Source organism: Vidua chalybeata, chromosome 14 (genome assembly GCF_026979565.1).
Source record: "Vidua chalybeata isolate OUT-0048 chromosome 14, bVidCha1 merged haplotype, whole genome shotgun sequence".
Lineage (NCBI taxonomy): Eukaryota > Metazoa > Chordata > Aves > Passeriformes > Viduidae > Vidua > Vidua chalybeata.
This window is the reverse complement of record NC_071543.1, coordinates 10,830,128-10,841,323: the sequence shown is the minus strand read 5'-3', so window position 1 is coordinate 10,841,323 and position 11,196 is coordinate 10,830,128. Positions and strand designations below refer to the sequence as shown.

Here is an 11,196-nt window from a genome sequence, read left to right as displayed (position 1 = left end):
CAGCGATTTGTTCATGTTTATTCACAGCTACACGGTCTCCTGGGGGAAGAGCCTGGCTTCCCCATGTAGGGCGTTGGCTGGCAGTGATGGAAGCTCAAATATGAGGCAGGATGCAGTGAGGGTGCTGCAAAGGGCACCAGATGACAGAGGACTCAAGATAGGATCCTGCTGCCTTGAGCTTACCCCCGTTAGGAAAGCAAGTTATTTTTTGATCCACTCCTGAACAGCAAGGTTCTGCAGGGTAGGGAGGGAAAGCAGCCTTGCTCCCACAGTCTCGGCATAGCTGCTGTTTTAGGGGGTGCTGTGGGGCGGCAAGCAGTGCTGGGGAAGGGGCTCTGTCTGTCTGTGAGCCTCTGAGAGCCAGCACGACACGGCACACACACGGCAGCCAGTCCTGCTGTGCTAACATTCACTTTTTTTTTGTGTTTCCCACCCAAGAATGGCCAGGAACACCAGCACCAGTGGCATGGAGGGCCAGCTAAGGAGCCCCAGCCAGAAGGTGGTGAGTATTTTGGGGGCTACTAGCCTCATTTCACAAGGTGAGGTGGAAGCTGCTGCAAGGACCTGCTTTGTGGCTGATAGATTTATAACTACTTTGCTTTAAGAAATGCTGCTTTGTCTCTTAGGCAAAGCATTTTGTATGGGGGGGGGGGAGGGCAGTGGCAGGTCTGGCCAGTGGTGCTGGGTGGTGAGGGGGACTAGAAGGGACAGGAACACCTGGGCAGGGTGAGCCTCTATATACCTGGATTTCAGCAGGAGGAATCCAACACTGAGAGCCTACCTGGTCTGAGATGAGAATGGGGAAAAGCTCCTGGCCTCCCCCAGGACACCCACAACAGTCAGCACAGAATGATTTTGCCAGAGATGAACCCCAGCTTGCTTCCCAAGCTGTCACAGCACGCAGTGACTCAGGGCTGTCCAGTGTCCCAACACACCCTGCTTGGCTCTGCCTTCTCCCTGCCCCACTGCACTCCTGTCCCAGCTCCTGCCACTCCTTCTGCCCCTTGTCCAGGTGCAAGGGACTATTCCAAGACCATCTCTGTCTTGGGCTGCAAAGATAAACCACCTATGCTTCATTCCAGACCTGACCTAGCTCCCTAGCTGAGTGACATCTGCCAGGGACCTGGTACTGGCATCATCCCATCCTGCCCAGCTGCCCCACAGAGACCCACGGGGTGAGCCTGGGGCTTCCTCAGCCTCCCTGGGCTGCCATGGAGCCCTCGTGGCCTTTCCCAGCCCGCAGGACAGGACCCTTCACTAAGTGAAGGGTCACAGAGCATAGAGGCAGGAGAGCTGGAAACTTCTCCCCTTGCAAAAGCCTCCTTCGGTTCCCAGGGTGAGGTCCCATGACAGGGGAACCTGTCCCCATATCCTTCCCCAGCTCTAAGCATTGGCAGCAACTTCTGAGTGTGGGCTCTTGCTGCCTCCAGCAGAAGTCAGTGTGAGGTCAAAGGGCTTTCCCCAGTGCACCACTAAGCACCAGTGTGGAGTTCACCTGGGCAGTGTCCCCTACTCTGGCAGTCCGAGGAAATGTTTCCAAAACATCTCCTGGTAGCTCTTTTATTTAATAGGGATAGTGGGAAGAAGAACACCTCCTCTTCCCCCTCTTCGTCGGTCACTTGTTCCTGGTGAGTGTCCTGGCAGGGTACAGCCCCCACACCTCCTGTCCCACGTCCTGCCGGTGACTCGTGCTGGGGCTGCTGCTTCCCGGCTCCAAAATCCGCTGCTCTCGTCAGCCCTGTACCCTGTGTACCCTGCTCCTCAGGCCAGGCAGGAGCTGGCTCAGGACGGGCTCCAGCCTGGGGTGTGGGACCCGTGCCAAACGCGGTCTCGGCCGCGCAGGCAGCCGGGGGCATTTTCTGGCAGCAGCGCTCTGACACAGCGGCGCTCCCAGAGAGCCCCAGCGGGGCCCCCTCAGAGCCCAGCAGGGCAGGGGTGGTTTACAGCCCCCGCTCTGCCCAGGCTCCCCAGGGGACACGTTCAGGCTTTGGATGCAGTATTCTCCCCCCGTTCTCGCTGGGTTGCAGTATTTGTGTGTCTGAGCAGAGTTCAATTTCTCGTCCCCAATTCAAAGGAGTTTCCAAGCAAGGCTTTCGCCAAGCTGTCGGCCACGTCCCGGCTCGCCCGGGGCAACCCACGGCTTGCAAATATCTCATGCGTGGGTCCTGGCTCCGGGAGGGCCCGTGGCCGGCCGGTCTCCCTGAGCGCAGACACGCAGGGGCGGTCCCTGCACTGCCGTGGCTCCGTGCCCGAGCGGGCACAGCAGCCCCGGGAGCCGCCGCTGGTCCCGGCGAGCGCGGCTCTGAGCCACCCGGGCCGCCTGAGCCCCGCGGCAGCGCTTGCACCGGAGTGCCGGAGGCGACGGAGCCATCCAGGTGACAGCACCGCCCTTCCCCCGGCGGTGCCTGGCCCGGCCCTGCCCCGAGCTGAAAGCAAGGTCAGCACCTTCTCCCACCAGCCCGCCTTTGGAGACCTGCCCGGACCCAAGGGGAATTAAGGACGGCTTCCGTGTCTCAAGTGGCTCTTGCCCAGACACAGGATTTGTGTTCCTGAGTTCTGGACAAACAAGTTTTCACCCCTTAGGCAAAATACAAACTCTTGCAACCTGGGGAGATGCTTTTCCCTGGAACTCGGTGTAATTAAAAAAAGTAACAACACAGGGATTTCTTCAAAGACTGAATACTTGCTCACACGCCAAGGAAAACAAGCTGGTTTTCTCTTAAATACTGCTGCCTGCTGTCATCTGTGGCAGCACAGAAAATGTGCACTTGAACTCAGAGATGTTGCAGAAGTGTGGGAACAGTCCCAGCCTTCCCAGATCACAGTTTTTCTCTGGTCATGTTCATGCAGGTGGAAAAAGATGACTTTCTGTAAATGCCAGCACAAGGAGACAGTACCCAGTGTGACAGCAGTGACGTACATGTAATGGAAAAATGGATGCTGGGTTCTATGTGATCTTAAGTTGGAACAGCCAAAACTGCCTCTCTTTAACTCAAGAGTGATGATGGGAAAATGGAAATTTGAAACATTTCCAGATATTAAGTGCTTTTGCATTTATTTTTGGCCAATGAGAAGTTCAGCTTGCCTGTGGGGGTTGTGTTCTGCAACTCTTCCAGGAAAATAAGCATGAGGAGAAGGTCCAGGATCCTGACAGAGAGAAGGACGAGCCTAAGGCAGACATGGGGAGCAAAACCTGGGCAGACCTGGCTGGGGAGATGAAGATATTCTTGTGGAACCCGGAGGAGAGAACATGCTTGGGGAGAACAGCCAAGAGCTGGGGTAGGTCCTTGCTCAAGCCCCACTTTTGGGGGTTGTTGCCTTTTCTGCTTCACAAGAGATTCACTGCCTTGATAGCTTGGACTGGCCACCCCTGCCCATTTCTTTAGTGTTAATGTTTTTAACTAGTGCAATAAATAACTAGTGAGGAGGACAAGCAGAAAACCATGTAAAAGTTACCTTCGGTCTGGAGGTTAATGTTGAGGGAGAGTGTGAAAGCAAAGATTTCAGGCTGCCCAGACTGTGTCCCAGAAAGAAGTTTAAAGCCTGGGCAAGCAAGGGAGCTGCAGGTCATTCTGCTGTAGCTGTGCACCCCTGCTGCCACCAGCACTCCTGCCCCTGCCTGTGTAGGTCAGGGACGCCTGGGACAGTGGCTTTGGTCTCATCAGGTTGGTGGGAGAAGAGTGCCTGGGCTGTGGGCAGGTGCTTTGTGGAGGGTGCACACCATGGGGCAGAGCAGCCCTCCCTGCCTCAATGAGCCCTGGCTCTAGAAAGGGAAGGGAAGGACTGGTCAGCACTGTCACCCCACGGCTTCCAGGTAGTGACAGGGTGCCCACAGCAGGACCCACAGTGCTCTCAGAGCCAGTGGACTGGGATGTGCCAGTTCTGATGGTTCTGAGTGCCCTGTCTGCTTTATCCACATCCATGTGCCCTTCAAAAATTATTGCTGAATCTGGAGGTTAAGAGCAGCCTGTGGGGTGAGTGCTGCTGCAGGCTTGGTCCAAAATCAAGGTGCCACAAGCACACGGGGTGCCACCCATCTTTGCAGCTCTGTTCTGCCAGCATCCAGCACCCTTGGCAGAGTGAAAATCCCAGCCTGATCCAGAGCCACCTGCACGTCCATCAGTGTAAGGCTGTGAGCTAGCAGGGGCTGCTGCTCGGTGTTTGCAGCCCTTGGCTGGCACTGGCAATGCACCACAAGCCCCACAGCCCCCCCATGCCCCTGCCAAGAGCTCTGGGTCTTCTGCAAAGCCTGTGGTGGCAGCTGGGAGGAACAAAGGAAGCTGCCCACCAGCACCAGAGGAGTCTGAAAACCTGCCAGCATGAGTCTGGGACAGACCTTGACATTCATGTTGACACTCCTGTGCCCTTTGCTGGCCACAGAGGCAGATCAGTTTTTCTGCTTCTTTCCTGGATGGGAAGGCACAGACCAAAGTGTGTGAGCAGTAGGGCGAGACCTTAGTGATGTAGGTTTGGTTTTCTGGAGGCTCCTCCAGGTCCTGAGAAGATCCTTGTGAGAGGATTTGCTCAGTGTGCTGTGGATGTGACCCTGGCAGGCTACTGCTGGCAGTGCTGGCAGCACTGGGGTGGGGGCAGCATCCTCCTGTCCCCTGGGGTCACTATGTGACCCCCCTGCCCATGAACACACGTGCTCTTGGTGCACACACGTGTGCTCACGTGGGGGCAGGAGAAGCTACTATCAAAATTGATTTTAAAATCAAAATGTATTTTAAAGTGAGAACATTTGGAGGTGAGTGGAGCTGAACTTTCCCACTCTCAGCTCATGGGTGGGGAGGAGGGAATTTGCCCAGACTGGGGCTGCTGCCCTGTGCTGGCTCTAAAGGTGTCCCCTGAAATGGGGGCCTCAGGGGACTTGCAGTCACCAAATGCAGGGTGACAACTGGCCACAAGGTCACCACTGGAGGCCCCAGCCCCTGGGAAAGGCTGCACCCCCCTCTCTGCTGGTGACAACACTCCTCGCTGCACTGAGGAAACACAAAAATGGCAGCAGGAGTGGAAGATGTCCCAACAAGCACCAACTTGGTGCTCCAGCAGCAGCTCCAGCTCTGCCAGGCTGGGCCAGAGGCACCATCCAGCATCGCTCTGGCAGGGCTGGACATTGTCCCTTCTGTGCCACCAGCACAGTGATGGTCCCATCTGCCCCGGCTCAGCCCTCAGCAGGACACAGCCCCACAGCAGTTCCCAGCACGGTGGCCCTGGCAGAAGCTCGGCAGGAGAGCACATCTGTGTTCCCAGGGCTCCCTCCATGCTGCCGGAACGTTTCTCCTGGGAAATATTTGGGTTAGGGCTTCGCTTTGCTTTCTGAGCTGCTGGGTTTTATTCATAGGCTGTGGCCTCTTGAGACATCCTCAGCCATCAGCCTGGTCCAGAGGAAAAACAAACCCATTCCCTGAATGTCTGGGCTATGAAACAGTGAGTGGTGCTGCAGCCCTGAGCGATGCTGCTTGCTCAGTCCCAGCACCAGGGTCCCTCCCGTGCAGGGGACAGGAACCAGGGCAGGAGCACTGCCCCACAGCCCCGTCAGGAGTTTGGCTGAAGCCACTGGGTACCTTTGCATGTTACCATGCCAGGAGGAGGTGGGAAGGGCAGGAGGGAATGTTGGGTCCGTCTGTTGGAGAGAGCTGAAGCAGGTGGACACACAGACCTGGTCCTGACACAGCTCTGGGAAGGGCCATGCAGCCAAAGGGATACAGAACCAAACAGCAGCTACCCCAGCACTGGAGCAGCTGAGTCCTGCACCCACAAACACCAGAGTCTGTGCAGGGCTGGGCTGCAAGCTCCCACCTCCACCACGGACTCAGAGCTGCAGAGGACGCCGTGCTGAGCACGTCTGTGCATCCCTGCGGGACACATCCCACGGGATATGCTCTGGTTGCCTTAACAGCGACATGCCTGTCTGTTTTGTAGGCTTGATCTTACTGTTTTACTTCATTTTCTACACGTGCCTGGCGGGAATGTTTGCCTTTTGCCTGTATGTGATGCTGCTCACGCTGAGCCCCTACACGCCCAGGTTCCGGGACCGTGTGTCTCCACCAGGTACGTTCCCCAGCCAGATGGCACCTCTGCCCATCAGTGTCCTACCAAAATGGCATGGCTGGCACCTCAGGCAAAGCTCTGCTGGAGCTGTGCACTCCTACAGTCACCCAGCCCTCCCTAACACGGGGTGTTCTCACCTCAGGGCACTGGCAGAGCTGCAGAGGTTCTCTGCAGAGGAGCAGACATCTTAAAAAGCCCCATGAGAAGCATTCACCCTGATGATACTAATTGTTATTCTCATTGCACTGTTTATCGTTATCAGTATTCTCAAAGCAAAAGCCAAGTTAAGTATTTCATAGGTGATGCTGATGCATTTCAGCTGCTAGCCCTTTACACCTCATGCCTTCAAAATAAAATGCAAATCAAGAGTCGCTTTTATGCATTACTATTTGGGGGTGTTCTGGCAAGAAAATGTTCAGAAAATCCTTTCCCTATGTGTGAGATGCTGTCCCAATTCCTAATTCCCTAATGCTGTCTGAGACACAGCATTTTCCCTGTGTTTTTATGTTGGTGGGTAACAGAAGGGCCCCTTGCCCTGATCCCTTTCTGGAACTACCCACACAGCTGGCAACACGGGGGGCCTGCAGCCACTCTGTGCAACCCCAAGCCCATCACTAACCCACAACACCACTGAAGCTCTCCATATCTCCCATGTTTTCTGGGATATTTTGATGTGCATGGTGCTCTCCAGGGGTGAAATGAAGGTGAGGGATCAGTAGGTTGAGGAGAGAGTTGATCTGTGAGCGGGTGCTGCCTCTCATGCCTCTGCCTGGCCCAAGCCCAGTCACAATGCACCAGCCCTGCAGCACACAGCCCAAGCCCGTGGCTGCTCCACCTACATTTGCCTTACCAGGGTCTGTCTCCTTCTTCAGGAGTGATGATCAGACCATACTTGAATGGGTTCACCATTGCCTTCAATGTCTCCCAGCCCAACACGTGGCAGCCCTACGTGGACAGCATGCACCACTTCCTAGCAGGTGAGCTCTTTGTCACCCTGGGAGCCATGGTGAGGTTGTTTTTATCCATGGATACATGCATGTGGTGCAGGGATCTCCTCCTGGGCACCTCATGAGCCACATCTGGAAAGGGAGGCTCACAAGGTCATGGGAGCTTTGCCTTTCCAGGTCTGACTTCCTAATGCCCTTGACGTGCGGATGTTCTCTGAGAGTTTGGGTCTGTGCAGGTCTCGGGGGATTTTAACAAGTCTCTTGGTCCTCACCAGCTTATGATGACAAAGTTCAGGAGGAGAAGAATATCGAGTGTGTCCCAGGCCAGTACTTCATCCAAGGGGGGAATGACAGTGAGGAGAAGAAGGCCTGCCAGTTCAAGCGCTCGCTGCTGCAGAACTGCTCTGGCATCGAGGACCCAACGTTTGGCTACTCCAAAGGCCAGCCCTGCATCCTGCTGAAGATGAACCGGGTACAGAGAAAGCTGCTTGTTTTAATTCCTTCCTTTGGGGCATCCCAGTGTGATGAAGACCACACAGGCACTGAAACTCCTTCACTTCTCAGGCCCAGAGAAAAAGGGAACTAGAATCCCCAAACCTGCAGGCCATATCTGCTAGAAAACATTAAAAAAAAAAACCAAACAACCCAACTCTATAAAACTTGCTCCATTTGATTTGCTGAGGCCTTAGTGCTTCAAGAATCTTCTGCCAGACCCTTCTTCATGAGGAACTGAGCTTTAGGGGAACACCCCAGACCCTAGATGCTTTACAATGGGAGTTTTCTTGGAATTTAATTTGTTTGAAGTCTAATAGCATGGTGGTTCAGTGCTCACTGCTGGGAAAATAAGCATGGGGAGGGTGTGAATTGTGTGGGGAAGAGGCTGTGTTACTGCAGGGTGTCTGGACCCTCTCTGTGTTCTCTGCCCCTGCTCTCAGGCAGCAATCTGGCACTCAGCCACGGGCAGGTTGCACGGTGTGGGGTGGCAGACCCTGCTGCAGGGACACACAGCTCCTGTCCTGAGCAGTGTGACTGGCACCCAGAAAGGTTTAAGCTCTGGAGAAGGGAGGCAGCACGTGCTTGGCGCTGCATTTCATACAAGCATGGATGTTTTTTGCTGTTGCAGATCATAGGCTACTGCCCTGGCGCTGGGGTCCCCGTGAGCGTGGACTGCAAAGTGCAGGTACTGCTCTCCTCTGTGCCCGGCAGCGTGGTGGGGACAAGGCCTAACATCTCCTCCTGATGGACCTCAGCACAATTTGTCCTCATTTTAGCCCCAAACACTCACAGGACCCAGTGCTGCCCATGTGGGCACAGTTGGAGGCCAATCTGCTGAGAGTGGCAGAGGTCACCAGTCTCCCGCTTCCCAAGTTGCTCCTGCAGCCTCACGGGCACCACCATGCTCAGCCCCTGGGGCAGCCTGTGGGCCTGGGTGCCAGGTCCCAGCTGGAGCCTGGAGCTCAGTGGGAAGATGTAGGAAACCCCTCACACCCATCTCCAGCTGCTCTGCAGCATCCTCAGTCCTGGGGGCACCCTGCAAGCCAACAGCAATGGGGTGAAGGAAGGGCTCTCACTGCCCAGGCAGCTGCTGGATCACACTTAGAGAGCAAAGGCGCAGCAGGGAATCAACAGGCAGCAAAACTGCAACCCTGCCCATGCCTCCATAGCTCCACTCTCCCCTGGCTGGAAGCAGGGCAGTGACTGTTCACAGCAAACACAGCACAGCTGAGCTCAGCCAGGGGCTGGCAAGGCACATTTGCTCTGAGAAAAGCTCTGAGGGAAGCTGTATTTTGTGTCCCGTGTCCTATGTGTGTGTGTGTGTGCCTCTGTTTTTTTTTCTGATCACAGAAAGGCAATGAGAGTCACCTCAGGTCAGTGGATTTCTACCCTGGGAATGGGACGTTTGACCTCATGTATTACCCCTACTATGGCAAGTTCACCCACGTGAGTGAGGGTCTGGCATCTCTGTTAAGCTTCCTTGGGAATGGGAGGGCAGCAGCTGCTGCACAGGGTCCAGATGTGCTGTCAGGCTATTTTGGGCAGATGTGGGCAGGACAGAGGCCACAGGCACTGGGATTAAAGAGCTCTATTTCTGTGTCTGACAAACTGTGTGTGTGATTGTAGCAGCGTGTGAGTGTGTAACTGTGTGTGTGAGTGTGCGTGTGTGAGTGTATGTGAGTGGGTGTGGTTTTTAGGACAGCAGAAAGCATTTGTGAGTCCCATGGTCTGGTGTTGTCCTGGGCAATGACCCCAAGAGGCAAAGTGCAGTGATCCCTTTTTGCTAAGGCACAGACACAGGAAGGCTCAGCATGCTGAGGGACCCTGATGGACATCAGGCAGGCACTCTCAGATGCCTGGAGCCATGACCAATTTAAAAATTATCTTCCTGAACATAAAAGCCATGCTTGCTTTTCTGCTCCCTCAAAGATTACACTTAAATCTCCCTTCTTTCCAGGTCAACTACACCTCCCCACTGGTGGCTATGCACTTCACAGATGTGCAGAAGGATTACTCGGTCCCCATCCAGTGCAGTCTGAATGGGAAAGGAATTATCAACGACCTGAACAGCGACCGCTTCCTGGGCCGAATCATCTTCACACTCAGCATTGGGAAGTAGCTCCTGCCAACACCAGGCACTTAGGTTAAGTCAATCAGAGGCTTCTTCCTTTTTCAAGCATCAAGCCAGCATTTTTTTTCTGCTAGGAAAAGCAGGCACATAGATATTATTGTTAATTTATTTTTGTTTGTAGTTAGGAAACCAATGAGATACAATGGAGCGTGGATCCACATTTTTCATCTTCTGATGTAAATCATTATTAGTAAAAATTAGAAGTTTTCCCCTAGGGACAGAACCTGCTGAAGATTTCACTTTTGATTGAAAAACCCCCTCTGGTATCCAAATGCTATTTTCATAAGGTCTTTTATGAGAGATCCCTGTGGAATGCATCTTTCCTGGCTTTAAATTTTATTTTTTAGCATAGTTTTATGTGCATTTCTCAGGCAAAAGCTAAAAATGAGGTAATTTATTAGCACTATTATTGTTAAAATAATAAACAGCAAAAATTCTGGATTATTCCTGCAATAACTGAGTGGAAAAGTGAAAATGGCAGCTCTCAAAATGCTTTCTAGGATCTCCAGCCCCAGAAGCATCTTGACTGCAGCATTTTACACAGCTTGTTGATCACACCAAAGGTGTTGAGCAAGGGCCACAGAAAATCGTTTGCCCTTGAACCCTTCCAGCTGTTCCTTTCTAAAGTGGGAAGATTAATGCATTTCTCCCTCCCTCCTCCTCACTCCAGTACTTCTCTCTGCCCCAGGAATCCTCAGGCAGTCTCTTGGACAGGGATAAGTGAGAGGAGCTCTTCTCTCCTGTCACGGCTCTCAGCTTGGCAGTGCCTCCTGATCAGGCACAGAAGTGCCCAAAGCTCTCAGACCTGTTCTTCCCTGTTCCAGAGAGGTCACAGCTGTAATGCTGCAGCAAAATGCAGGGAAATGCTCAGTCCTTTCACAGTTAAGGGGTCAGTGTTGGGATTAGTGAAGGCATCAGTTTATCACCCCCAAATCTGATGAAATACAGAGTGTGCTGCCCTGAGCAGCCCGAGCCTCCCTGGGATGTGACAGACCAGCTGCACTCTGCTTGCTGGGAGCTACAAAACACAGCAGGACAGGACACCTTGGGACAAAGTACTACTTGGAAAGCACACTTACTAAAATTACTGCCTGAACAGGGGCATTATGGTATCTTTGTCCTACATCCATAGCCAAGGAACTTCATCTGCTGTCATTTCCTGATCTATATCAGTCTCTAAGAAGTGATTTTTTTCTATTTAAAATAAAGTGACTACAGTAAAATTAACTCTATGGTGGCATTCTTGAAACATTGGTGTTATGAAATGCAGTTTGTGATGTCAGTTAGGGACTGAATTTCCAAGCAGCATATAACAACATCCTGGAATTCTGAGCACTTGATAAAACTTCCCCAGGCCAAAGAATTCAGTACAGTAAGACTCACTCTTCACCAAGCATCACAACCAACCATCTGGCAAAAAGTATTTATTAAGAATTATTAAATACCTGAACCAGAGGTAGTTTAGGAACTAATTCTGCTCAGTTGTCATTATCCGGATGGCACTGATAGAATCAGGGCAACATACTCATTCTCTGTCTGCCAATTGCTTTAGCTCTTTTAAAGCATTTG

General features: G+C 53.1%; 1 protein-coding gene across 1 annotated transcript; it reads left to right on the top strand.

The window, feature by feature from the left end:
- The first annotated feature begins 424 nt into the window (after nucleotides 1–424).
- Nucleotides 425–10,854, top strand: ATP1B4 (ATPase Na+/K+ transporting family member beta 4). The gene is made up of 8 exons (XM_053955721.1): nucleotides 425–502; nucleotides 3,117–3,279; nucleotides 5,926–6,054; nucleotides 6,927–7,031; nucleotides 7,277–7,473; nucleotides 8,125–8,181; nucleotides 8,847–8,942; nucleotides 9,454–10,854. Exons 1-8 carry the CDS (start codon nucleotides 440–442, stop codon nucleotides 9,613–9,615), a joined length of 972 nt encoding a protein of 323 aa, XP_053811696.1. The 5' UTR covers nucleotides 425–439; the 3' UTR covers nucleotides 9,616–10,854.
- Nucleotides 10,855–11,196: the final 342 nt, after the last annotated feature.

Bases quoted from the DNA above. Each gene is read 5' to 3' on its own strand.
- ATP1B4 (XM_053955721.1), top strand. From the start codon at position 440: ATGGCCAGGAACACCAGCACCAGTGGCATGGAGGGCCAGCTAAGGAGC. The intron at 7,474-8,124 runs GTACAGAGAAAG...TTGCTGTTGCAG, and splicing joins TCCTGCTGAAGATGAACCGG to ATCATAGGCTACTGCCCTGG. The intron at 8,943-9,453 runs GTGAGTGAGGGT...CCTTCTTTCCAG, and splicing joins ACTATGGCAAGTTCACCCAC to GTCAACTACACCTCCCCACT.